The 27508-nt window shown below is 42.8% G+C and overlaps 1 protein-coding gene across 3 annotated transcripts in view; it reads left to right on the top strand.

Moving 5' to 3' along the window:
- The first annotated feature begins 4044 nt into the window (after positions 1 to 4044).
- Positions 4045 to 27508, top strand: part of LOC124010745 (nuclear receptor corepressor 1-like) — a 125127-nt gene continuing 101663 nt past the window's right edge. For all 3 annotated transcript variants that reach the window (XM_046323406.1, XM_046323397.1, XM_046323390.1), the window contains exons 1-6: positions 4045 to 4199; positions 16980 to 17171; positions 19869 to 19963; positions 23658 to 23877; positions 24383 to 24565; positions 25661 to 25783. In XM_046323406.1, coding sequence (XP_046179362.1) covers positions 17061 to 17171; positions 19869 to 19963; positions 23658 to 23877; positions 24383 to 24565; positions 25661 to 25783 — 732 coding nt within the window. In that variant the 5' untranslated portion in view covers positions 4045 to 4199; positions 16980 to 17060. The remainder of the gene's footprint in view (positions 4200 to 16979; positions 17172 to 19868; positions 19964 to 23657; positions 23878 to 24382; positions 24566 to 25660; positions 25784 to 27508) is intronic.

Raw genomic sequence — 27508 nt, 5'->3', positions numbered from 1 at the left:
GGGCTCGGGAGAGACGAAGGTCGAAAGCCATGCGTCCTCCGAAACACAACCCAAACGCACTGCTTCTTAACACAGCGCACATCCAACCCGGAAGCCAGCTGCACTAATGTGTTGGAGGAAACACCGTGCACCTGGCGATCTGGTTAGCGTGCACTGCGCCCGGCCCACCACACGAGTCGCTAGTGCGCGATGAGACAAGGATATCCCTCCGGCCAAACCCTCCCTAACCCGGACGACGCTAGGCCAATTGTGTCTCTGGTGGCAAAGCTAGCGCTGCGATGCAGTGCCCTAGACCACTGCGCCACCCGGGAGGCCTTCAATGACATTTTCAACCTCTCCCTGACTGAGTCTGTAATACCTACATGTTTCAAGCAGACCATAGTCGGCAGCCATGAAATGCTTTGAAAGGCTGGTCATGGCTCACATCAAAAGCATCCTCCCGGACACCTTAGACCCACTCCAATTCTCATACCGCCCCAACAGATCCACAGATGACGCAATCTCTATTGCATTCCAAACGGCCCTTTCTCACCTGGACAAAAGGAACACCTACGTGAGAATGCTGTTCATTGACTAAAGCTTAGCGTTCAACACCATAGTGCCCACAAAGCTCACCACTAAGCTAAGGACTCTGGGACTAAACACCTCCCTCTGCAACTGGTTCCTGGACTTCCTGACGGGCCGCCTCCAGGTGGTAAGAGTAGGCAACAACACGTCTGCCACGCTGATCCTTAACACTGGGGCCCCTCAGGGCTGTGTACTTAGTCCCCTCCTGTATTCCTTGTTTACCCATGACTGTGTGGCCAAACACGACTCCAACGCCATCATCAAGTTTGCTGACTGACACAACAGTGGTATGCCCGATCACCGACAACGCTGAGATGGCCTACAGGGAGGAGGTCAGAGAACTGGCAATGTGGTGCCAGGACAACCAACCTCTCCCTCAATGTGAGCAAGACAAAGGAGCTGATCGTGAATTACTGGAAAAAGCGGGCAGAAGAGGCCCCCATTAACATCGACGTGGCTGTAGTGGAGCAGGTAGAGTTTCAAGTTCCTTGGTGTCCACATCACCAAAGAACTATCATGATCCAAACATACCAAGATAGTAGTGAAGAGGGCACGACAAAACCTTTTCTCCCTCAGGAGACTGAAAAGATATTGCATGGGTCCCCAGATCCTCAAAGGGTTCTACAGCTGCACCTTTGCGAGCATCCTGACTGGTTGCATCACCACCTGGCAACTGCTGAGCATCTGGCTGTAAGGCGCTACAGAGGGTAGTGCGAACAACCCAAGCATCCTGCCATCCAGGACCTATATAATAAGCGGTGTCAGAGGAAAGCCCATAAAATTGTCAGACTCCAGTCAAACTTTATTCTTCATATGCGCCGAAAACAACAAGTGTAGACTCTACCGTGAAATGCTTACTTACAAGCCATTAACCAACAGTCCAGTTCAAAAATATAGACTGTTTTTTCTGCTACCGCACGGCAAGCGGTACCGGAGCGCCAAGTCTAGGACCAAAAGGCTCCTCAACAGCTTCTACCCCCAAGCCATAAGACTGCTGAACAATTCATAAAATCACCACCAAACAATTTACATGGATCCCCTCCCTTTTGTACACTGCTGCTACTCGCTGTTTGTTTGTTACCTATGCATAGTCACTGCATCCCACCTACATGTACAGATTACCTCAACTAGCCTGTACCTCCGCACACTGACTCGGTACCGGTGCCTTTGTATATAGCCTCATTATTGTTATTCTTATTGGGTTACTTTTTATTATTACTTTAAATTTTATTCTACTTGATAAATATTTTCTTATTTTTGAACTGGACTGTTGGTTAACGGCTTGTAAGTAAGCATTTCACGGTAGAGTCTACACTTGTTGTTTTCGGCGCATGTGAAGAATAAAGTTTGATTTGAAATTGCATTCTAAACTGAAGATCATGATTAGGTGATTAAGTGGAATCAGGTGTGTTAGCTGGGGTTGGGTCAAAACTGACACCAATCAGGCCCTCAAGGACTGGAATTGCCCTCCCCTGCTTTAGGTCAAACGGGGTGAGTGGCGTGACCCTTCAAAGTCAGTATTTTCAATTTCATGTTATAGCGCCACCATCTGGTCAATCTGTGTAATTTTGTAAATGCCAGATCTCTATGGCAAGATGCCTCATTCATCAAAGTTTTGTCAAAATTAGGCCAGTGTTGACTGAGATATTGTGTGCAACTAACGTACGTACTAACGCACAAATCCACAGTCTCCTGCCCAATTTAAAAAATCACATTATTTGTTAGGCTTAATAAATTGACCATCGGTTGACTGTTCTGACAAGGTTACTTAACCAGAAATGTATGCTAAGCAGGCACTTCTTATTTAAAATAGCAGACTACTTTCTAAACCTGGATCCCAAGCACAACATGGGTAGTGTATATGCATGTAATCAATTTTTGTTATGTAGGTAAATTAAATAAATTATAAGGGCATCATTTCTACTGGTACAACCAAGAAGCACCAAACTGGTGTAAGACCCATCTATAGGTGTTTTTAAAAGGAATGTGTGGGGCTGATTGGCCAGTATGTTCTCCTGCAAAATGATAAATGTTCTGAAGATTGCTTACTTGCTAGCTTCGCTGACAGAGACAATTCACTTGCAATCGTGCATAATGCCTCTGGAGGCTGGTATTACCAATACCGCACAGCTGCCTGGAAGCTCTTCTCGACGCTGTACACATTGATTGTAGTAATTGCCTAGGTAATTATTTGGAGAAAAGTAATTACTTTATATGTTGTCATTTAAAGCATTGCTACATAACGACATAAAAAATAACACAAATACATGCACCGAAACATTTGTTGTAGACTTCCGACCTATGCATGGCAAAGAAGGTTAATGCTATGCGGGATCCTTGGGACCTGAGCGATTCATTAGAGGTGGAAAATAGTCATTTATTTGGTTGCTTGTACATTTTTATTTAGACCTTTTTTAGAAGTACATACCGGCAGTAAAATTACGATAGTTAAGTTTGAAAGGCGGCTTAGTGGAGATTCGCCATATCAACGTCTCCTGTAAAGCCCAATTCTGGTTCAGGAAGACATAGGCTGCTCAAAGGACCAATCAAAACGATTTTCTATTGTAAACCCACCTTGAGATACACAAATGAAGAGGAATTTAGTTCCTCGAGTCTTAAAATTGTTGGTACAAAGAACATGCATTCATAATCTGGATAGGCAGTTAAAGAGTGCTAGAACATCGCCAGACAAATCGCTTGTTTCAGATGAGTTGAATTGCTTGTCTCTACAGAACAAATTAAAACAATTGTTTACGTGACTTTGCTGAATACTGCTGATTGTAAATGTATTTTATCCAAACAAAGATAAGGTACTACGAAAATTACAAATAAAACTTTTTTTTGTGCCGTTCTTATAAACATTCCGTATTTTCACTCTTATTTATCAAAGGTTCCGCCTAAAATAAGTTACTTTGCTACATTTCCTGTTTCTGGAACGCAACATAACATTTGAACCCACGACCATATACAATATCTAATTACAAAAACACCGAAAATTGGCATAAGTCAACGGATATCCCGTTGATATGAAAATCAGAAATGTTCTAATTATAATGTTAGTTTGGCATTTGAAAGTTTCCCCGTTTCTGTAGAAAGGGGAAGGTTAGGTAAACGACCAACCGATCATTTGTATTATTCAAGGAATGTATTTTTATTTATCTAAACTGTGGACACATTATTACTTATATTTTCGTTTTGGATAAATCAAAAATCACGATCAACAAACATGTTTTGTGTCAGGCGGAAGACAATTGATCTTTAGTTCGTCTATGGGGATGGTTTGAACGTTACACAACATTATCCTCTTTGGTATATCAAATAAAAATATATATTTTAAATCGCGTAGCTTAGACAACGTTGACTTAATGTCTAATCACTATTTTAATCCATCTTTAACACACACATTGAGCACTGAGATAATATGCAAATGTACATCATGAAAGTACTGTATTTGTTTTCTATGTAACAATTTCTACAATCCTGCCAGGACAACGACAGACAAATGTGGTGCAGCGTTCTGTCTGCTACGACCCGTCTACTGTCCGTCAACAGCGGGTTTACAAAGCATCGGCCCTTTAAACCCAATAAGAACACATTTACTTCTTACACGTTACTTTTTCCCCGAATGTGAGGTGAGTGTCTATCTCTTCATATGTGCACAGAAGTTACATGTTTCCAGAATAGAGCAGAACTTTGGGTTGCGTTTAGCTAGCATATTAGCCACTTTAGCGTAATATATCGAGGCTGCAAATTTCCCTTTGCAAGATGGCGGCTTGCTTGAGAATTCAAAGTGAATAATTGTAGCAAACAACACTCGATTCGCAGCATCCGATGTTTTCATGTACTTTATAAAGTTCAAGTATGCTGTATTTACACATTTATGGGAGATGAATGCTAATTCGTCGATTTTAAACTAAAAAGAAACGTACATATACTTTAATTCAGCAACAAGCAATTGATATTGTAAGCTAGTTAGCTTACCCAGTTAGCATACAAGCCAACAAGGCAAACACCAGAGGAAGGTGTAGACTGCAACGAGCATTACATTTGTCAAGTTGCTATTGATGTTTGCAGCTGTATCTTGTTTAATACGTTTAGAGAATAATAACTATTAATTGATTTATGTAAAAAGGTTCGCTCCATACAGCAGTATCTGCAAACTATTTATTTAAGCTAGCTAGGTAATCATGTTATGTAGGCCAAGTAGCTAGGTAGCTATTATTGTAAACGTCTGTATAACCAACATCATCAACAAACCGAAAAGTAACCATTTGCATCTTTCATGGAGACACCATCCATGGTTAGTCAATAAATTGCGCTAATATGATCTTAGTGTGGGTTGATGCAATATGTGATTGTTATTTATTCAGCATCAACAGTAGGTTTTGTCGTTGCAGCTGTAATCCAACATCTGGTCCTGCCTGTCAACAAACTGGTTTAAAAGATAAGAGTCATATTAGATATTATGTTCTGTATTGATTAGAAACTCACTACTGAGGAGAATGTAAACAAGTTCACTGTCAGCTGGCCTAAAGATCCAGACTCCAATCATCCCGTTTTTTACAAAGTGCACACTTCACCTGTTTCGTCTCCTCTAATATGTCCTCATTGGTTTTACTTTGTTACATTCTATTAATGAGGAAGAGACTCATTATAATAAGTGGAAGAGACTCATTCAATACTTTAATTTGTGTTTGTGATGTTGCATTGCCTTAGGTTTTATAACTGTTACATTCCGAACGGAAGACAATTATTGTGCTGTCCTTGTAGGCATGCAGAACAAGCATGAGAAACACACTGGGGCCTTGTTTGTGCTTGTGGTCGGCGCAATTTGTTTTCTGTAGCCTCTATCCAATCTGTATCAGATATGGTTTACAATCAGATAAATTATAGGACCAGATTTTTTTTTTAGGGTAGGTGTTGTGTAGTTTCATTACAGGTATGAATTTGGATAGAGTTTCAGCAGCATTTTATGCCATCTTATTATTATTGTTTTAAGAATTTTGAAGTAAAAACTCAAAGGCAACTGCAGAGATTTGGAGAGCAACTGTGGAGATTGTTTTTTTTATTTTTTCCCCCCACCTTTATTTAACCAGGTAAGCTAGTTGAGAACAAGTTCTCATTTGCAACTGTGACCCGGCTAAGATAAAGCATAGCAGTGTGAACAGACAACAACACAGAGTTACATTTACATTTAAGTCATTTAGCAGACGCTCTTATCCAGAGCGACTTACAAATTGGTGCATTCACCTTATGACATCCAGTGGAACAGCCACTTTACAATAGTGCATCTAAATCGTTTAAGGGGGGTGAGAAGGATTACTTTATCCTATCCTAGGTATTTCTTAAAGAGTTGGGGTTTCAGGTGTCTCCGCTGTCCTGGCGTCGTGAGGGAGTTTGTTCCACCATTGGGGAGCCAGAGCAGCGAACAGTTTTGACTGGGCTGAGCGGGAACTGTACTTCCTCAGTGGTAGGGAGGTGAGCAGGCCAGAGGTGGATGAACGCAGTGCCCTTATTTGGGTGTAGGGCCTGATCAGAGCCTGGAGGTACTGAGGTGCCGTTCCCCTCACAGCTCCGTAGGCAAGCACCATGGTCTTGTAGCGGATGCGAGCTTCAACTGGAAGCCAGTGGAGAGAGCGGAGGAGCGGGGTGACGTGAGAGAACTTGGGAAGGTTGAACACTAGACGGGCTGCGGCGTTCTGGATGAGTTGTAGGGGTTTAATGGCACAGGCAGGGAGCCCAGCCAACAGCGAGTTGCAGTAATCCAGACGGGAGATGACAAGTGCCTGGATTAGGACCTGCGCCGCTTCCTGTGTGAGGCAGGGTCCTACTCTGCGGATGTTGTAGAGCATGAACCTACAGGAACGGGCCACCGCCTTGATGTTAGTTGAGAACGACAGGGTGTTGTCCAGGATCACGCCAAGGTTCTTAGCGCTCTGGGAGGAGGACACAATGGAATTGTCAACCGTGATGGCGAGATCATGGAACGGGCAGTCCTTCCCCGGGAGGAAGAGCAGCTCCGTCTTGCCGAAGTTCAGCTTGAGGTGGTGATCCGTCATCCAGACTGATATGTCTGCCAGACATGCAGAGATGCTATTCGCCACCTGGTCATCAGAAGGGGGAAAGGAGAATATTAATTGTGTGTCGTCTGCATAGCAATGATAGGAGAGACCATGTGAGGTTATGACAGAGCCAAGTGACTTGGTGTATAGCGAGAATAGGAGAGGGCCTAGAACAGAGCCCTGGGGGACACCAGTGGTGAGAGCGCGTGGTGAGGAGACAGATTCTCGCCACGCCACCTGGTAGGAGCGACCTGTCAGGTAGGACGCAATCCAAGCGTGGGCCGCGCCGGAGATGCCCAACTCGGAGAAGGTGGAGAGGAGGATCTGATGGTTCACAGTATCAGAGAAGAGCAGTCTCAGTTGAATGACTAGTCTTGAAACCTGACTGATTTGGATCAAGAAGGTCATTCTGAGAGAGATAGCGGGAGAGCTGACCAAGGACGGCACGTTCAAGAGTTTTGGAGAGAAAAGAAAGAAGGGATACTGGTCTGTAGTTGTTGACATCGGAGGGATCGAGTGTAGGTTTTTTCAGAAGGGGTGCAACTCTCGCTCTCTTGAAGACGGAAGGGACGTAGCCAGCGGTCAGGGATAAGTTGATGAGCGAGTTACACATGGAGTAAACAATTAACAAGTCAATAACACAGTAGAAAAAAAGAGTCTATATACATTGTGTGCAAAAGGTATGAGGAGGTAGGCGAATAATTACAATTTTGCAGATTAACAGTGATAAATGATCAGATGGTCATGTACAGGTACATATATTGGTGTGCAAAAGAGCAGAAAAGTAAATAAATATAAACAGTATGGGGAACAGGTAGGTAAAAATGGGTGTGCTATTTACCGATAGACTATGTACAGCTGCAGCGATTGGTTAGCTGCTCAGATAGCAGATGTTTGAAGTTGGTGAGGGAGATAAGTCTCCAACTTCAGCGATTTATTTGTTATTTTTTATTAATTAAAAAATTTTTTTTTTTGCAATTCGTTCCAGTCACAGGCAGCAGAGAACTGGAACGAAAGGCGGCCAAATGAGGTGTTGGTTTTAGGGATGATCAGTGAGATACACCTGCTGGAGCGCGTGGTACGGGTGGGTGTTGCCATCGTGACCAGTGAACTGAGATATGGCGGAGCTTTACCTAGCATGGACTTGTAGATGACCTGGAGCCAGTGGGTCTGGCGACGAATATGTAGTGAGGGCCAGCCGACTAGAGCATACAGCTCGCAGTGGTGGGTGGTATAAGGTGCTTTAGTAGTAGAGTGTTGGAAGCTATTTTATAGATGACATCGCTGAAGTCGAGGATCGGTAGGATAGTCAGTTTTACTAGGGTAAGTTTGGCGGCGTGAGTGAAGGAGGCTTTGTTACGGAATAGAAAGCCGACTCTAGATTTGATTTTAGATTGGAGATGTTTGATATGAGTCTGGAAGGAGATTTTACAGTCCAGCCAGACACCTAGGTACTTATAGATGTCCACATATCCTAGGTCGGAACCATCCAGGGTGGTGATGCTAGTCGGGCAGGCAGCGAACGGTTGAAAAGCATGCATTTAGTTTTTCTAGTGTTTAAGAGCAGTTGGAGGTCACGGAAGGAGTGTTGTATGGCATTATAGCTCGTTTGGAGGTTAGATAGCACAGTGTCCAAGGACGGGCCGGAAGTATACAGAATGGTGTCGTCTGCGTAGAGGTGGATCAGGGAATCGCCCGCAGCAAGAGCAACATCATTGATATATACAGAGAAAAGAGTCAGCCCGAGAATTGAACCCTGTGGCACCCCTATAGAGACTGCCAGAGGACCGGACAGCATGCCCTCCGATTTGACACACTGTTGGTGAACCAGGCAAGGCAGTCATCAGAAAAACTGAGGCTACTGAGTCTGCCGATAAGAATATGGTGATTGACGAAAGCCTTGGCACGGTCGATGAAGACTGCTGCACAGTACTGTCTTTTATCGATGGCGGTTATGATATCGTTTAGTACCTTGAGCGTGGCTGAGGTGCACCCGTGACCGGATCGGAAACCAGATTGCACAGTGGAGAAGGTATGGTGGGATTCGAGATGGTCAGTGACCTGTTTGTTGACTTGGCTTTCGAAGAGCTTAGATAGGCAGGGAAGGATGGATATAGGTCTGTAACAGTTTGGGTCCAGGGTGTCTCCCCCTTTGAAGAGGGGGATGACTGCGGCAGCTTTCCAATCCTTGGGGATCTCAGACGATATGAAAGAGAGGTTGAACAGGCTGCTAATAGGGGTTGCGACAATGGCGGTGGATAGTTTCAGAAATAGAGGGTCCAGATTGTCAAGCCCAGCTGATTTGTATGGGTCCAGGATTTGCAGCTCTTCCCCTCAACATGCTTGTGTTTTTTATTTTTGCGGTCCGTGGGGCGACGCACAATTGGCCTAGCGTCGTCCGGGTTAGGGAGGGCTTGGCCGGTAGGGAAATCCTTGCACTGTTTATATTTCTTTACTTACCTAACACCTTTTTTGCACTGTTGGTTAGAGCCTGTAAGTAAGCATTTCACTGTAAGGTCTACACCTGTTGTATTTGGCACACGTGACAAATAAGCTATGATTTGATTACTGTCAATGACATACATTTATTTTGAAGGGAAACTGCAAATTCCACTATTTTTCCTAATCCTTATTGTGGCTAGCTTCACAACACAACCCGGTCAGGTCGAGATTAAGCTATCTGGCTGCTTATAATGTTAGCTTTGGGCACCAGGGTTAAGTAGCTGGCTAGCTATTTTTTTTTCATGAACTGGAGTTCAATTTCAATAGGCGAACTACTGGCAAGTGGCTACCTAGCTATTACTTACCCACAAGGATTCCTAAATCATTGCTAAGAATAGGGAAAATGACTGCAGTTTCTACTGGTCATTGGTTTCAGACTGGTTGTATTGGTGCTAGCTAGGTACCAAGCTAAAGCTAGCTAGCTACCCCAGAAGTTGCGGTCGAACAAATAATGCTTTATTACCAACGTGGTATTATAAACGCGTCGTTCATGGCGGTGTTTGCTTGTTTGCAGACTTTTTGTACAGCTTTGACAGTGCTACTGATCGTAATGGTGGCGCTTGGCTTGCACCTGCAAATTCAGAACACACAACATTCTATAATAGAACTGTGTTATTTGACGTGTCAGGTGAAAGCTTTTTTAACGCGTCAAATAGTGTGATTTGACATGTATTTTTTGACACGCAAAGGCCCAAATGTATGTCGTGAAGCTAATAGCAGTAACGCTTTTACTGTGTAACTCTGGTCGGGCAACATCTCTGAAAAATAGCTCACTTGTTTGTGTGTACCGGTGCTCGACCAGTCGGTGAAAGCCAACATCACAAACGACAGAGAACGGTTGATTGTCAAGGGCAATGAATTCCATTATCTTGGTGTTAATGGATTTCGCCTTTGAGTTGTCTTGCTGATATGTTCTTCCTCTTTCGAATGACTGCTCGATCCACACAGCAGACATTGTGGGCTAGGTTAGGAATGCTGTTTTTCAGGTGTAGCGCAACATTTTATGTGGCTTCATTTACCTACATTCTATAGATATGCACGTCAGCTTTGATGTCGGTTTTTCACATCGGTGTTAAACTAGACATCGGGCCAATACCGATGTTGCCATTTTTAGCTAATATTAACCAATTCCGATATGTTCACTGATATATCGTGCATCCAATTTGTAAGTCGCTCTGGATAAGAGCGTCTGCTAAATGACTTAAATGTAAATGTAATGTAAATGCATCCCTACTGCACAGGCATTAATTTTAAGCCCGAGCCCTACACATGTGTCGGGGTGCCGTCTTTCAGATAGGATGTTAAACGGGTATCCTGACTCTCTGAGGTCATTAAAGATCCCATGGCACTTATCGTAAGAGTAGGGGTGTTAACCCCAGTGTCCTGGCTAAATTCCCAATCTGGCCCTCAAACCATCACGGTCACCTAAGAATCCCCAGTTTACAATTGGCTCATTCATCCCCCTCCTCTCCCCTGTAACTATTCCCCAGGTCATTGTTGTAAATGAGAATGCATTCTCAGTCAACTTACCTGGTAAAATAACGGATAAATAAATAAAAAATAAAAATTCCCGCAACGTTTAGGCCCTACTCAGGCCGCTTGCGTCTGGCAATTTTAAGGCACTGCCCAAAATCAGAAATGCTGCATCGGCAAGATCGAATAGCTGCCTCTGATAAGACGAGGGGTGGCGGTCTGTCTATATTTGTAAACACCAGCTGGTGCACAAAATCTTATCAGACAACGATGAGACAGCCTATAGGGAGGAGGTCAGAGACCTGGCCGTGTGATGCCAGGACAACAACCTCTCCCTCAACTTGATCAAGACAAAGGAGATTGTGGACTACAGGAAAAGGAGAACCAAGCATGCCCTCATTCTCATCGACGGGGCTTGAGAGCTTCAAGTTCCTTGGCATCCACGTTACCAACAAACTAACATGGTCCAAGCACACAAAGACAAGCCTGTTCCCGCCCAGGAGACGGAAAAGATTTGTCATGGGTCCTCAGATCCTCAAAAGATTCTACAGCTGCTCCCTTGAGAACTGGTTGCATCTCTGCCTGGTATGGCAACTGCTCGGCCTCTGGTTGCAAGGCACTACAGAGGGTAGTGAGAACGGCTCAGTACATCACTGTGGCCAAGCTTCCTGCCATCCAGGATCTCTATACCAGGCGGTGTCAGAGGAAGGCAAACGATACCGGAACGCCAAGTCTAGTTCCAAGAGGCTTCTAAACAGCTTCTACCCCCAAGCCGTAAGACTCATGAACAGCTTATCAAATGGCTAGCAAGACTATTTGCATTGTCCCTCCCCATCTATTACGTTGCTGCTACTCTGTTTATTATTTATGCATTGTCACTTTAACTCAACCTACATGTATATTACCTCAACTAACCTGTGCCCCCGCACATTGACGCTGTACCGGTACCCCCTGTATAAAGCCTCACTACTGTTAATTTAAAAAATAAAATAAAGGGAACGCTTAAACAACACAATGTAACGCCAAGTCAATCAAACTTCTGTGAAATCAAACTGTCCACTTAGGAAGCAACACTGATTGTCAATAAATTTCACATGCTGTTGTGCAAATGGAATAGACAACAGGTGGAAATTATAGGCAATTAGCAAGACACCCCCAATAAAGGAGTGGTTCTGCAGGTGGGGACCACAGACCACTTCTCAGTTCCTATGCTTCCTGGCTGATGTTTTGGTCACTTTTGAATGCTGGCGGTGCTTTCACTCTAGTGGTAGCATGAGACGGAGTCTACAACCCACACAAGTGGCTCAGGTTGTGCAGCTCATCCAAGATGGCACATCAATGCGAGCTGTGGCGAGAAGGTTTGCTGTGTCTGTCAGCGTAGTGTCCAGAGCATTGAGGCGCTACCAGGATACAGGCCAGTACATCAGGAGATGTGGAGGAGGCTGTAGGAGGGCAACAACCCAGCAGCGGGACCGCTACCTCCGCCTTTGTGCAAGGAGGAGCAGGAGGAGCACTGCCAGAGCCCTGCAAAATGACCTCCAGCAGGCCACAAATGTGCATGTGTCTGCTCAAACGGTCAGAAACAGACTCCATGAGGCATGAGAGCAGTTAGCTACTTTTCATCACTCTAAACTCAGTCAACTCAAGGAACATTATTTTCTGTGAAGTAAGAAAATATATTTGAGGTTGAAGCACTTCTGACCCTATGTTATGATCTTAGTCAGATATGACTTTACTGCGCAGCAGAGCACAAGGATGGTTCAGCTTCAAAATGTTAGTGATCAATTTAACGAAGCCCTGCCCGTTTCATAGTTATTGATGGAAAAAACAGGCCCTAACCTGACCATAATATCAGGTAGCAGCATTCTACACAGCATATATGCGGGTTACAGTTTAGGTTATTTAAATAGGGTACACAAAACAAAAACTGCAGCCTATAATGTGATTGAAATTGTATACTTTAAGTCCAACACTAAGCATGAACATACAGTGAATTTGGAAAGTTTTCAGAGCCCTTCACATGTTACAGCTTTATTCTAAAATAGATTAAATTAACATTTTCCCTTATCTACACACAATACCCCATAATGACAAAGTGAAAACAGGTTTTTAGAATTTTTTGCAAATGTATTAAAAATAAACGGATACCTTATTTACATAAGTATCCAGACCCTTTGCATTGAGACTTGAAATTGAGCTCAGGTGCGTCCTGTATAAGGCTGTCTTCACTAAAAATGATCTTGGTCGACTGAAAGTCGTCTGTTCTTTCGACCAATCAAAATGTGTAAATATGTTGTCTATATATGGAAAAATACACAGGGTGTAATAAAATCAACTATATGCATTGAGCTTGTCTGATGCTTTAAGCTTTATGGTTTGATGTAATGTGACAAATGCCTCGAGGGCACATGAAGAAGAGAAAAAAATGAACCTAACCCAACTCTTCTCCTCCTGGTGGCGTTCACAAATTATGCCATTACTCTCCTGAAGTTGCCGGTAATAGGTTATACGAAGAGCCGGCAACCTTTCTCATGTGGAATGCCAATTTAACTTCTAATTTCTACCGATCTGTGTGCCAGCTATGGTTTTCATATGCAAATCTTTGTGAAACAGTTTAATTTATAGTAACGTCTTCATATCTCAATCATTGTCAAGTGGTCAATAAAAATTCTATACAAATCTAAAATGATAACCTAAAAAGTAACTATTATTGCCATTGCCTACATAATGCCAACAAATTAAAACATTGCAGCCTGCAGGCAGAAAATATCCAGATTTATTTTTTATTATTGTTTTATAAATTTATATATTGTATATTTATTTATTTTAAGGGGGGGGATCCTATAAATTCCATTGCCTGTCTGCAACAAACTTGAAACGTATTAACTTTGTTCTGACCCGAAGCTTGCACTAGCAAACTTGCAGCATTGTATAAAATATTCTGGGCCCTCAGTTTCCTGCGCCAGTGAGCTCGGGACAGACACAGCTGTAGGTATTTGCGCAAGGAATAAGAAGCAGTGCTTAACTTAGGTAGGAGTTCACCGGAGATGAGTACCGGCTCCTCAAATGTTGTACTGTTTGAGCAGCTGTTCCTCTTATAGAATATTAGCTCGAAAGTATTGTGGAGCTCCTGCACCTACAGTTGAAGTCAAACGTTTACATACACTTGGGTTGGAGTCATTAAATCTCGTTTTTCAACCACTCCACACATTTCTTAACAAACTATAGTTTTGGCAAGTCTGTTAGGGATCTACTTTCTGCATGACACAAGCGATTTTTCCAACAATTGTTTACAGATAGATTATTTAACTTATAATTCACTGTATCACAATTCCAGTAGGTCAGAAGTTTACATACACTAAGTTGACTGTGCCTTTAAACAACATGGAAAATTCCAGAAAATTGTCATTGGTTTAGAAGCTTCTGATAAGCTAATTGGCATCATTTGAGTCAATTTGAGGTGTACCTGTGGCTGTATTTCAAGGCCAACCTTCAAACTCAGTGCTTCTTTGCTTGACATCATGGGAAAATCAAAAGAAATAAGCCAAGACCGTAGAAAAAAATTGTAGACCACATCCTTGGGAGCAATTTCCAAATGCCTGAAGGTACCACGTTAATTTGTACAAACAACAGTACGGAAGTATAAACACCATGGGACCACGCAGCCTATAACCGCTCAAGAAGGAGACTCGTTCTGTCTCCTAGAAATGAATGTACTTTGGTGCGAAAAGTGCAAATCAATCCCAGAACAACAACAAAGGATATTGTGAAGATGCTGGAGGAACCGGGTACAAAGTATCTATATCCACAGTAAAATTAGACCTATATTCACATAACCTGAATGGTTGCTCAGCAAGGAAGAAGCCACTGCTCCAAAACCGCAATAAAAACACCAGACTCCTATTTGCATCTGCACATGGGGACAAAGATTGTACTTTTTGGAGAAATGTCCTCTGATCTGATGAAAGTAAAATAGAACTGTTTGGCCAAAATGACCATTATGTTTGGAGGAAAAACGGTGAGGCTTGCAAGCCGAAGAACACCTTCCCATGTTGTGGGGGTGCTTTGCTGCAGGATGGACTGGTGCACTCCACAAATTAGATGGCATCATGAGGAAGGAAAAATATGTGGCTATATTGAAGCAACATCTCAAGACATCAGTCAGAAAGTTCAAGCTCGGTCGCAAATGGGTCTTCCAAATGGACAATGACCCCAAGCATACTTCCAAAGTTGTGGCAAAATGGCTTAAGGACAACAAAGTCCAGGTATTGGAGTGGCCATGACAAAGCCCTGACCTCAATCCCATAGAAGGTTTTGGGCAGAACTGAAAAAGCGTGTGCGAGCAAGGAGGCCTACAAACCTGACTCAGTTACACCAGCTCTGTCAGGAGGAATGGGCCATTCGGGGGTCACCCAACTTTTTGTGGGTAGCCTTCCACAAGCTTCCCAAAACGTTTTACCCAAATTAAACCATTTAAAGGCAATGTTGCCAAATACTAATTGAGTGTATGTAAACTTCTGACCCACTGGGAATGTGATGAAAGAAATAAAAGTTGAAATAAATCATTCTCTCTACTATTAGAGAGAATAATTTCTCTCACATTCTTAAAATAAAGTGGTGATCCTAAGATGGAGGATTAAATGTCAGGAATTGTGGAAATTGAGTTTAAATGTATGTGAACTTCCGACTTCAATTGTAAATATAAACAGTACCAGCACCCACAATGAGTCCCGGAACCTATTTTTGTCCACGTCAAGCACTGATGAGAAGTATTCATCTCGGGCTATTTTATGAAGTTGCCGCTGGATCAGAGCATCACATTTTTCCATTTCACACTGAGTGCTTATCAAAAAGGAGAGAGCTGGAAAGATTTTTCAAATGTGTTGGGGAGCTATTGTCATTCTCAATGGATGTAAAACACACAGTTACTACATGATCCATATGAATTATTTCAAAATGTTGATGTCTTCACTATTATTCTGCAATGTAAAAAAATAAAATAAGAAAACCCCTTTTTTGATGAGTAGGTGTCCAAACTTTTGAGTGTGTTACTGCTCAAAAACAAAAAAAGACAACCGAACAATCCACCAGTCTACTAATTGGGGTCAGCCCTAAGCCTGTTTCTGTTGATCATCCTTGATGTTTCTATTACTTGATTGGAGTCCACCTATGGTAAATTTGAAATTGATTGGACATGTTTTGGAAAGGCGTGCACACACCTGTCTATTTATTTAAGGGCCCACAGTTGACTGCATGTCAGAGCAAAAACCAAGCCATGAGATTGAAGGAATTGACTGTAGAGCTCTGAGATAGGATTGTGTCGTCACAGATCTGGGGAAGGGTACCAAAAAATGTCTGCAGCATTGAAGGTCCCCAAGAACACAGTGGCATCCATTATTCTTAAATCGAAGTTTGGAACCACCAAGACTCTTACTAGAGCTGGCCACCCGGCCATGCTGAGCAATCAGGGGAGAAGGGTTTTGGTCAGAGAGGCGACCAAGAACCTGATGATTACTCTGGCAGAGCTCCCGAGTTCCTATAAAGATGGGATAACCTTCCAGAAGGACAACCATCTCACTTGGAGTTAGTCTTCAGGTGAGATTTGGCTATCATATCATGAGAAACAAGATTCTCTGGTCAGATGAAACCAAGATTGAACATTTTGACCTGAATGCCAAGCGTCACGTCTGGAGGAAACCTGGCACCATCCCAACAGTGAAGTATAGTGGTGGCATTGTACGGATCAACAGCATTGCATAGAAGTATCTCATTGAATTATTTTTACCAATAGTTACGTCATTCACGAGGCATTCATTGTGCTGAGGCAATAGGTAATCTTTGGGTGATAGACGCATTAAGTTAATGAATAAAGTGTTTGGTAGAAATCAGCTTTGAAATCTGCGTTTTTAGCATTATGACTTGCATTACGGTATCACAAACAAGGTACTAGGGTAGTGAATTGATGTTGGCTTTAGCTGTCAGCTAGCAAGGAAAGTTATCCTGCTAAGCTGGAAGCTACCGGTATCATCTTCTATTGTAAGTGTTCTGCCTGTATGGACATTGTTTTGTGAACAGTAATGAACAGGTTCAACATTTCTACATGCAGTGTCATATTATTCATGTGTGTTAACTACTGTACAGCATGGGTGGGGAGCTAACATGCACCAGCCCAGACTCTCTGTGCAGGCCAGCAATGAGTAAGTAGCCAGGCACGATGTGCACTATAATAAAGGGTCGGCTGCACTGATGCAGACACATTTGACAGAAGTAACATTCTAGTACCAAACCGTTTTTCATGTCCTAGTATTGAAAATGTATCGACATTACATCGGTATACCATGCAACACCAGTGTCCCTCTATCTGTCCTTCGTCAGGTGGTTTGGGTCTCCAGCCATGCTCCAGCAGAGCCCCTGATCAGTGCAGCAACAGCCCGCCCAGCTCAACCCGGAGCCAGGATGTCCAGTAGCTCGGGCTATCCCCCTACCCAGGGCAGCTTCAGCAGTGAGCAGAGCCGCTACCCATCACACTCTGTCCAGTACACCTTCAGCACCACACGCCACCAACAGGTAAGAAACTGAGCTCAAAGAAATGTCATTACTCTCTCAAACCTCTTAATGGTGGCACTGCATCTTACAATTTTTTTTTTTTTTTTTTACACACCTACTAGCAAGAATTCCTCTCCATGCAAATTATTCACTATTGCATGTTAATGCTGAATCCATAATATAATGGAAAATAGAGATTTCAAGATGACATGCCTCGGGATGTGCTCTGGAATCATGCAAACTTCTCTTGTGTTTAAGTGAAGGCATGAGTGGCTTGAACAGTCTAAAGGTACAACAATTGAGTTATTCTCAAGTCAGTTTTTTAAAATGACTTTGGCTGCTTTATTATTATTACAGTGCACTTGTGGATATAATGATCAACTGATTTATCGCCTAATGCTGAAGTGATCACTAATCAGAGAAGAAGAGAGAGGCCAACTCTTCAGCAAGCAAGGAGTTTTTGTATGGAAGTCAGTGAGAGCGTGACGAATTTGGTCAACAGCAAAAATGAAAGGGTTATTTGTTACACAAGGTTATTTTATCGAATATATGTTTTGTAATGCCTAAGTTGTTACGAGTACTGAAATACACTATTTATACAAAACTCTGCTATTTCAGCCACTCCCGTTGTTGACAGGTGTATAAAATTGAGTCCACAGCCATGCAATCTCCATAGACGAACATTGGCAGTATAAGGGCCTTACATAAGTGCTCAGTGACTTTCAACGTGGCACCGTCATAGGATGCCACCTTTCCCACAAGACAGTTTGTCAAATTTCTGCTCTGCTAGAGTTGCCCCGGTCAACTAAGTGCTGTTATTGTGAAGTGGAAACGGCTCAGCCGTGAAGTGTTAGGCTACACAAGCTCACGGAACGGGACCGCTGAGTACTGAAGCGCGTAAAAATAGTCTGTCCTCGGTTTGCTTGTTTTGTCACTAACTTAAATTAGGGGAACTGTTTCGAATTTTAGCAACTGGGAAATGGTGGAGCGAATTCTGTGTAGTGCACTTTTAACTTTGTTGATCACATTAGGGATGTTAACAGTCGAGACTCTGGGCCGAGGTGCTAAGTACCTATCGAGGGTCAGATTTCTCTGTGCCTGACCCTTTCGACTTCATCTGAGAATGTTTTTATTTTGGGTTATGAAAATTACTCAGTGTGTAAAACATATGTTTTTGCATGGATAGGCAAAGAGCTGCAAAAAGCTGCAGCCTATAAAAAGGTGTGTGTGTGTTTTTGAACACTTCACTGTTTTTATCTCTCCTAGAATATGCCAGAACCCACTGTTCTAGCAAAGTTTAGCATGGTTCTAGCCAGACCAGAGCTATGTAGTATAGTGTTTTTCTCTCCACCACTTCCCCCTGGTCAGATGAAAGACTCCAGAACGCGCTGGATTTCCATAACTATAAATCAATTTGGTTATCTCTGCTCAGTGTTGTGCATTCCTCAGGGCTTGATGAACTGATTCACACAGAGGCCAACTGTTCACCTATAGTATTGCTGCTTTCACTCTGGTTTCACATTTACTGCAACATAATCATCAATGTCTGATATTTTTACATGGAAGTGAACTTTCTGCATGTGTGTAGGACCATTTGTTGGGTTATTGGAGAATACATTAAAATGCCTATCTTTTGTGTTTTTGTGCAGACACTAACTGTTTTGCGATTAATTAGTTAGCATTTGGTCTGACAAAGTTGAGAGATGCAGTAGGCTTTCCTTGCACTTATTGCAACATGATCACAAAGGTTGTTTCATGTTTGTTAGGTTGATTTGATTAGTGGTCAATGGTACATTTCTGTTTTTACATACTGTCTATGTGGAAAAAATAATGGTTGTTTTAGGAAATGTTTGGTCTAGGTAGGGCTGAACTTTCTGTTAAGTGCATTGACATGCTCAGGTTTGTTTGTAGGTCACAGTGTGCTGATAGCAAAGGGCATGAAATGCTAATTAGTCCCTGATAGAAGCCATTAAAGGCCCAGTGCAGTCAAATGTGATTTCCTGTGTATTATACTATGAGGTTGGAATAATGTGGAAATTATGATAGTGCCCTTTTAGTGTAAGAGCTGTTTGAAAAGACCCCCTTAAATGTCGGCCTGTCGTGGTGAGATACAGTTTGCCTGCATGGTGTCATCATAGATGAGTTAACAGATCAATAAAGGTCCAAACCTCTCTGCCAACAGTTTTCCCCTCCCCACTCAGATCTCTCTCACAGTCCTAGCTAAATTATTGCTTCAGAAATTCTTTGCTGAAAAAAAACAGGTTTAAATCAATTCACTGCCCTCACTTGAAAGCAATTAAACCGATTTTGATTTCTAGTTTGTCGAGGTAAAAAGGTGCTCGAAGATGTGTACATTGATGTAGTGTCTTGTTGCTTCTCTGCGGTGGCTGTTCAAAGACTTTTGTGTAAATCGTTAATAATCATCAAGTAGAGAGGTTTCCCTTTTTGATAGTGTATCATAGGCATAAATGTCTCTGCCTCCCTTGCAATCCAACATGAGGGATTCTGCAATGCTGGGCTTTTTAAAATTAATTTTTTGTTATTGTTATCGATTGGTTTGGGCAATAGCGCTGTTTTGGTGTAATGTGTTGTTGCTCTGACATGCCATGTGTTATCAACAGGCTGTATCTCGTGGCTGTGCAGACCTGCCCTATTCACTGTGCAACTGACTAGTCTAAACCATCATGTTATTATTGTTTGCTTAATGTGTGTGTGTAGGAGTTCACCGTCCCGGACTACCGAGGTCACCTGCAGGACCAGCAAGGTCGACGAAGGCCTTCCTTGCTTTCGGAATTCCACCCTGGAACTGAGAGGTACCAACGGCCACCTCAGCTTCAAAAGCCTGTTATTATAGTCTGTTGGGGGGATGATGACAGTAATTTCTGGGATTTTTCAGTTATCCTAAAAGTAGCACAAAAGAAAAGGTCTACTCACATGGCCAGTTTCCCTGACCCATATTATGCCTAGTCTTGGACTAAGAAGTACTTTCAATCGAGAGTCTCCACATGCCTTTTAGGTTAGTACTGGCCGTTGTCTGGGAAACCATCCTATAGAGTAGCACTGTTAAATTCTAGTTCTGGTTTTTATTTGCACTCACCTGGTGTCCCACGTTTTTGAAGGTAAGGATGAAAACCAGAAGTGTTTCGGCCCTATAGGACCAACATTGAACATCCCTGCTATAGAATGTACTAGTGCATAAAACCCTGTTCTGAGTTCCGGATCCTGACTCAGAACAGGGTCAATACGGAAGGCTGCTTCTAGGGCTCACCCCATCTTGTCAATTGGCCGATAGGCTGTTGGTCACCCGAGATTAATTTAGTCAGGCAGTAGCAAAAATGATATTTTATGGTGTACAAGACACCGGTCTGACTCTCGCCTGTCCATTGTGGAGGCCGTGGTGATAGTGCGGTCCATCACCGAGACATGCTACTGCAATTGTATATGGCTATATTAACTAAGAACAATGATGCCACACTAATAAAAATCTTATTTTATAACAAATGCCCTTTTTCCCGTGTTGGATAGCGGTCGCTGTCCGCGGTTCTGAAACATCAATGCGCTGTTGAATTGGCGCCTTTTCCTAGACCGTGTTGCTATGTGCATAATAGCAAAGTTAACCAGCATGTTGCTGTTGAGAACAATGCGGCAGATGCAGCAGCAGCGTTAGGAAATGAAAAAACAGCATTTGCCTTAATTGTCTACGAAAAGTGAGGAGGGGCCCTCCTGAGTGGGGCAGCGTTTTAGGGGTTAGGGGAGGGTTTAACCAGCCGGGATGTCCTTGTCCCATCGCGCCCTAGCAACTCCTTGTGGAGGGCCAGGCGCATGCACGCTGAATTCATCAGTTGGACCGTGTTTTCTCCTACACATTGGTGCGGCTGGCTTCCGGGTCGTGTTTCGGGGGATGCATGGCTCTCGACCTCCGCCTCCCGAGTCCGTACGGGAGTTGCAGCAATGGGACAAGACTGTAACTACCAGTTTGGATATCACAAGAAAAAGGGGTAAAATGTACCGAAAGAAAAGTGAGGAGATGGGAAACCCCAACTTAATTAGGTCTATAATCAATAATCTAACTGTTAAATGTGCCTGGCTTTGTAAATCATCCATATACAGTGCCGTTGGAAAAGTATTCAGACCATGACCGTTTCCACATTTTGTTAGGTTATAGCCTTATTCTAAAATGTATGAAATTTGTTTTTTTTCCCTCCTCAATCTACACACAATAACCTAGAATGACAAAGAAAAAACAGATTTTTAGTAATGTTTGATAATTTCTTAAAAATAAAAAAACATCACATTTACATAAGTATTCAGACATTTTACTCAGTACTTTGTTGAAGCTCCTTTGGAAGCAATTACAGCCTAGAGTCTTCTTGGGTATGACGCAACAAGCTTGGCATGCCTGTATTTGGGGAGTTTCTCCCATTCTTCTCTGCAGATCCTCTCAAGCTCTGTCAGGTTGGATGGGGAGCATTGCTGCTCAGCTATTTTCAGGTCTCCAGAGATGTTTGATCGGGTTCAAGTCCGGCTCTGGCTGAGCAACTCAATGACATTCAGAGAATTGTCTTGAAGCCACTCCTGATTTGTCTTGGCTGTGTACTTAGGGTCGTTGTCCTGTTGGAAGGTGAACCTTCACCCCAGTCTGAGGTCCTGAGCAGGTTTTCATCAAGGGGAACAGGATGCACTTGCATCCAGCCTGACGGGTTTCATCTCTTCCTGGTATGGCAACTGCTCGACCTCTGACCGCAAGGCGCTACAGAGGGTAGTGCACACAGCCTAGGACATCACTGGGGCCAAGCTTCCTGCCATCCAGGACCTCTATTCCAGGCGGTGTCAGAGGAAGGCCCTAAAAGTTGTCATAGCATCCAGCCACCCTAGTCATAGATTGTTCTCTCTGCTACCTCACGGCAAGCTGTACTGGAGCGCCAAGTCGAGGTCCAAGAGGCTTCTAAACAGCTTCTACCCCCAAGCCGTAAGACTCCTGAACACATAATAAAATATCTACCCAGACTATTTGCATTGCCCTTCCTTCCTCTTCTATGGTGCTGCTACACTCTGTTGTGATCTATTATCACTTTAATAACTCTACCTACAAGTACATGTTACCTCGACACCGGTGCCCCCGAACACATTGACACTCTGTACCAGTATCCCCCTGTATATAGCCTCACTATTATTATTTACTGCTGCTCTTTAATTATTTTGTTACTTTTATCTCTTACCTTTTTTAGGTATTTTCATAACTGCATTGTTGATTAAGGGCTTGAAAGTAAGCATTTCACTAAGGAATACCTGTTGTATTCGGCGCATGTGACAAATAAAATTTGATTCAAGCTCAATTTCGAGTCTCCTAGCAAAGGGTATGAATACTTATGTAAATAAGGTATTTTTAATACATTTGCAAAAATGTTTAACCTGTTTTTTTCTTTATCATTATGGGGTATTGTGTGTGTAGGTCGATTGCTAATGATTTATACTTAAAAAAAATACATTTTGTAACTTATCAATAAGTCGAGTTATCTGAATAGGCTGAAGGCACTGTACAGTGGGGCAAAAAGTATTTAGTCAGCCACCAATTGTGCAAGGTCTCCCACTTAAAAATATGAGAGGCCTGTAATTTTCATCATAGGTACACTATTCTAACAGCACCTGTTTGGCATGCATAATATACAGTGCCTGCTCCTTACATTATTTTTCTTCATCTCCAGTATTTTCCACAACTAGTCCAATTTATTATACACATCCGACTTCCCATTTTACCTACTGAGCAACAAGTAAACATTCCCCACATGGAGTTTGTTATAACCCATTTTATTGATTTTTTTATGATATGCTTTAGGTCAGGGTGTATTGGTCACGTGCTTGCAACGCATACATGTCACGTAAAGAGCGCAAGGGTTTAGGGAATGTTTTTCCTAAATGAATGAGGGATTTTTGGTACACTTATTTATCAATTTTATCTATCACGCAGCAAATCTGTGCACAATCAAGTCAATTGCAGTCGGACACCCTCCTAGTCATTTGTTGTCTTCATTATTTCATCAAGCGGTGCGCTTAAAGCATCAGACCATCTCAGTGCATAAAGTTGATTTGATAAACTCATAGAAAGTGTCTATAAATGGAAAAATCGACTTTAAAATTCAAACAATTAGTTGGACGATCAGACAACTCTCAGTCACCCAAGATGTTTTGCATCTCGTTAAGGCTATGACCCCTGGTATCATATTAACATGGTTTAGACATGAAAAATATGTAGAATTGCAACAACAAAAATCTGCGAACAAGAGGGGTATGAGGGGTTGGGGGTAGCATGGGTTGGGATTTGTTGCTACGCTGATGAATGACTATCCATCCGGACTTTTGCCACCTAGGAAATTTGTGTTACCGGACCTTCTCAAATAATACTTGAGCACCCCTGGCATAGAAGTTATTGTAGAAGGTAGTCGCTATAGATGTTATTCCTGTATCAGGAAGAATGTGTGTGATCTGATGTTTACCTTCCTCCTCCAGGCCTCCAGAGAGACGTCATGGCTACGAGCAGCAGTTCCACAGTGTCACCTCCCAGCAGCAGGCTGACGGCCACGATGCTCTGGATGCCAAGCGGCCCCGCATGGAGACTGTCTCGGAGGCCCACTTCACCCGCGGTGCCCTGCCTGGGGGAATCATTTTACCCCTGCAGTCCCACCAGGTCCAGGACAGCCTCAGAACCAACGTAGGGGAGGTCAATAAGGTGCACGTCGCCTATCTACCTAGTTCTAATAAAGACATAGAAAACGATGGCTAAAGCAATGTATTAAACCCTCAATGACTTTAAATATGTTTGAGGATATCGATTTCAGCAAGGTGGTGCAGAATGGCTCATTTTGATCACATAATTTATTTGGGATACAAGTTGAGTTGTAGATTCTGTACAGTCTGACTGACTACAATGTAATCTCACAGGGGTGGCGGCAGGGTAGCCTAGTGGTTAGAGAGCATTGGACTAGTAACCGAAAGGTTGCAAGTTCAAATCCCAGAGCTGACAAGGTACAAAATCTGTCATTCTGCCCTTGAACAGGCAGTTAACCCACTGTTCCTAGGCCGTCATTGAAAATAAGAATTTGTTCTTCACTGACTTGCCTAGTAAAATAAAGGTAAAATAAAAAATAAAATAATAAAATTAAATAAAAAAACATGCACAATGTATTGAACCCTTGTTCACTGCAGTGGACTCACGTTCTCTGTCTGTGTTCCAGGAGACCCAGTTCAGTGGCATGAAAGCTGAGTCCCAGGCTCCAGGAGGGCTGCATCATGTGGGGGAGGTGCCTGACAGCTCGCCCTCCAGATTGTCCAAGGAGGAGCTGATCCAGAGCATGGACCGTGTGGACAGAGAGATCGCTAAAGTGGAGCAGCAGATCTTCAAGCTGAAGAAGAAGCAGGTTGTTTAGGCCACTGTTATGTGACACACTTTAATAGCCTGCCCCAGACCTGTTGAAATTATTCTGTGATTTGTGTCGATAAGAAAGATTTCCTGTCTTGGAGCTCTAGCCAATAGCGTAAATATTGGAGTTAATTTAAACAGTGCCCATAAACCAAATGCATCAAAATTACAATTGATGGAATTGTTGATTGAACTAAAACAAATGCATTTTTGTCATGAATACATGCCCACTAATACAAATATTTCACAAGATATTATAACTGAGTGAAAAGCCTCGTCTCAGTAACAAGGAGGTGGAAATGAACCTGTCTCTGTTGGAAGTGTGCCAGACATTATTAAAGGGCCTTAAGATAAGCCCCACAGGTTAGCTAGTAGTCTCAGGGCCACTCATCTCCAGGCAGAGCTACAGGTCCCCCCCCCCCGCCTGTGGGATTATTTGCTATGTCAAGCGCTCTTCCTGTCCTGACCTGGTGAAGTGAGCATAAACTTGCTTCATAAAAATGTTTGTCGTTGGATAGAAAAAAACACATATTTTTGAAATCCCTACTCATTAGACAGGAAGGTAAACTGAGCTTGGCTTTTGGAGAAAGTAAATGTTTGTTTTCCTGAAGCTTTTCCCAGGATTTTCTGGGATTTATTTATTCAAGGTATTCCAGGAACCCCTAATCTCAGGCGGTTTTCTATAACCAGGTTGTTTACTTAACCTTAAGCATGTAAACGCACACCGACACACCAGTTCAACTATCAGTCAATAGTCTTAGATGGTGCATAGATCAGTCATTATCAGTTACATTACAGAGCTCTTAAAACAAATGCCTTAAAACAAGTGGGTGGGGAATAATCCGGCATGAGCCTCACATATCAGAGACTGGAATCAGATTAACAGTGAGCCTTGTCTTCCTGTCCAGCCACCACCATTAGCTGAATCGAGATGGAATTAGAAAACGTGAATATGCAGCATGAAACCATGCCTAATTTTATAATTGTATGATTTATGGAGGAGAGGAAGTTTACCATATAATATTTTCCTGTGTGTGTTTGTCTGCGCACATTCATTTATTGACAGAGATAATGTGTTAATGTTGTCTCTCAGCAACAACTGGAGGAGGAAGCGGCAAAGCCAGTGGAGCCAGAAAAGCCAGTGACCCCTCCCCCCATACCACAGGAACACAACAAGCACCGCAGTATTGTCCAGATCATCTATGACGAGAACCGGGTGGGTTTAATGGGGAATCCTCCGCTACTGTACACATGCTGCACTCCACCTTTACTATACCTGTGACTACACAGACAACTCAATGTGTCTGGTGGTTTTACCACGCTGTACTGTTGTCTACTTCATACTTGATAAAAGTTATGAATCTGGAGGGGCAATGCATAACAATACTTAGATCTTACAATGCTTGTGTATAAGTTTATAGGGCTAGAAAGGCTTGAATGTCATCCAGGATTCCGTTAAGTCTTTTTGTTCATGTGTCATGGATATTTTTTCAAGACAGTCAACCTTTGGAGTTGTGTGTGTGTGAATTATATGTGTGTGTTTTGCTCGTGTGTATCAAAGAGCGAGACATATTGAGAAAGGGTGCATATAAAACAGGAAAGAGTGTCCCAGCTCTCCCAAACAATTACGCCGCCGGAAGTGGCGTCACCGCCTGCGTCCGCGACATGGCCGTGAATTGCGCAGCGCTATAGTAGCTCTCCCCCGCCTGGCTCAGTGAGCAAATGGGGAAGAGGGACTGAGTACAGAGTGTTGTGCTAATTATCGCCATTGCATGCAATTACCACGTACCATGTGCTCAGGTAGAAGCTATTAGCCATTAGCCCAAATGAATAAAACTGTTTCAGAGTTGATACTTTTGCATCCAGGTATAATGATGTGGGTGAGTCAAATTATTTGAATGACTTTATTTCATATGATTTTTATTGTAGAAAACAATCTCTAAATTGGTCCCAGGTGAGGCAGGTAGCATGCGAGGGAGTGCCAACTGCTCCTGCGCAATCCCCCGACTGAGCAAAAGAGTACAGCTACAGACTGTGTGTATCTTGTGTTTTTTAGCAGAAGGAAAAGGGAGGGAGGGACTGTGTGTGTGGAGGTTACTGTTGGTCGTGTCTGAACTGCATCCTTTTTAGGCAGCCATTAACCCTTTTAGCAGGAAAGCTTCTCCTCAGCCCAGCCTGTGAGAGCAGAGCTACGGGCCACGTAGAACATTCCCCTTGTGGTCTTGGTTATCTGCCACAGCAGTATCTGGGCAGAGTTTTTATGAAAATATATATATTTTTTAACATGTTTTATATATATATATTTTTTACAGTTGACAGTCTTGTGTGATACGTGATCTGTCACTATTGCCAAGGTCTGTTAATTATGCTCTACCGGAACACTATTTTCTCTGTCTTTGCATTGTGTGTCTGCTTTTCAAACAACTGTAGCTTCTCAATTCGTTATGCGTAATTTGGACAAAAGCTTAGAAACAACAAAAATCATAAGCAAACAATATGCAAAAAGAATTAAGAGATGGACACATTCCTATTACTTATGTAAATTAGTTTGGAAATACAGTACATGGAGATCACATTCTTTGGATAATTCATTTGGCCACTAGCTCAGCTGATTGAGCTTCTTATTGAAACTCGTTTTATAACCTGGCCCGACAATCTCCCTTGGCTTTCCTCTTTTGGGCAGGGAGATTCGCCGCACAGTGCTGCCTGTGAAAAAATATATATTTTTAGAGTTCAGACGCTTGTGAAGTCTAAAACATTGGAGTGTTTCTTTTATATAATTGTACCTAGTTGAGGTGGGAAAAAGGGAAGATATTTTAGCAAATGAATGTGTCCAAATAGTTATTGTCCTACGATGGCAAGAGTCTATGCAGCTGTAATTAAACACACGGAACCACAGAGCCTGCAGGCCACATTGTGTGTTCAATCACAAAGGACTACT

This window comes from Oncorhynchus gorbuscha, linkage group LG02 (assembly GCF_021184085.1).
Source record: "Oncorhynchus gorbuscha isolate QuinsamMale2020 ecotype Even-year linkage group LG02, OgorEven_v1.0, whole genome shotgun sequence".
Taxonomy (NCBI): Eukaryota; Metazoa; Chordata; class Actinopteri; order Salmoniformes; family Salmonidae; genus Oncorhynchus; species Oncorhynchus gorbuscha.
This window is presented reverse-complemented; position numbering and strand designations above follow the sequence as displayed.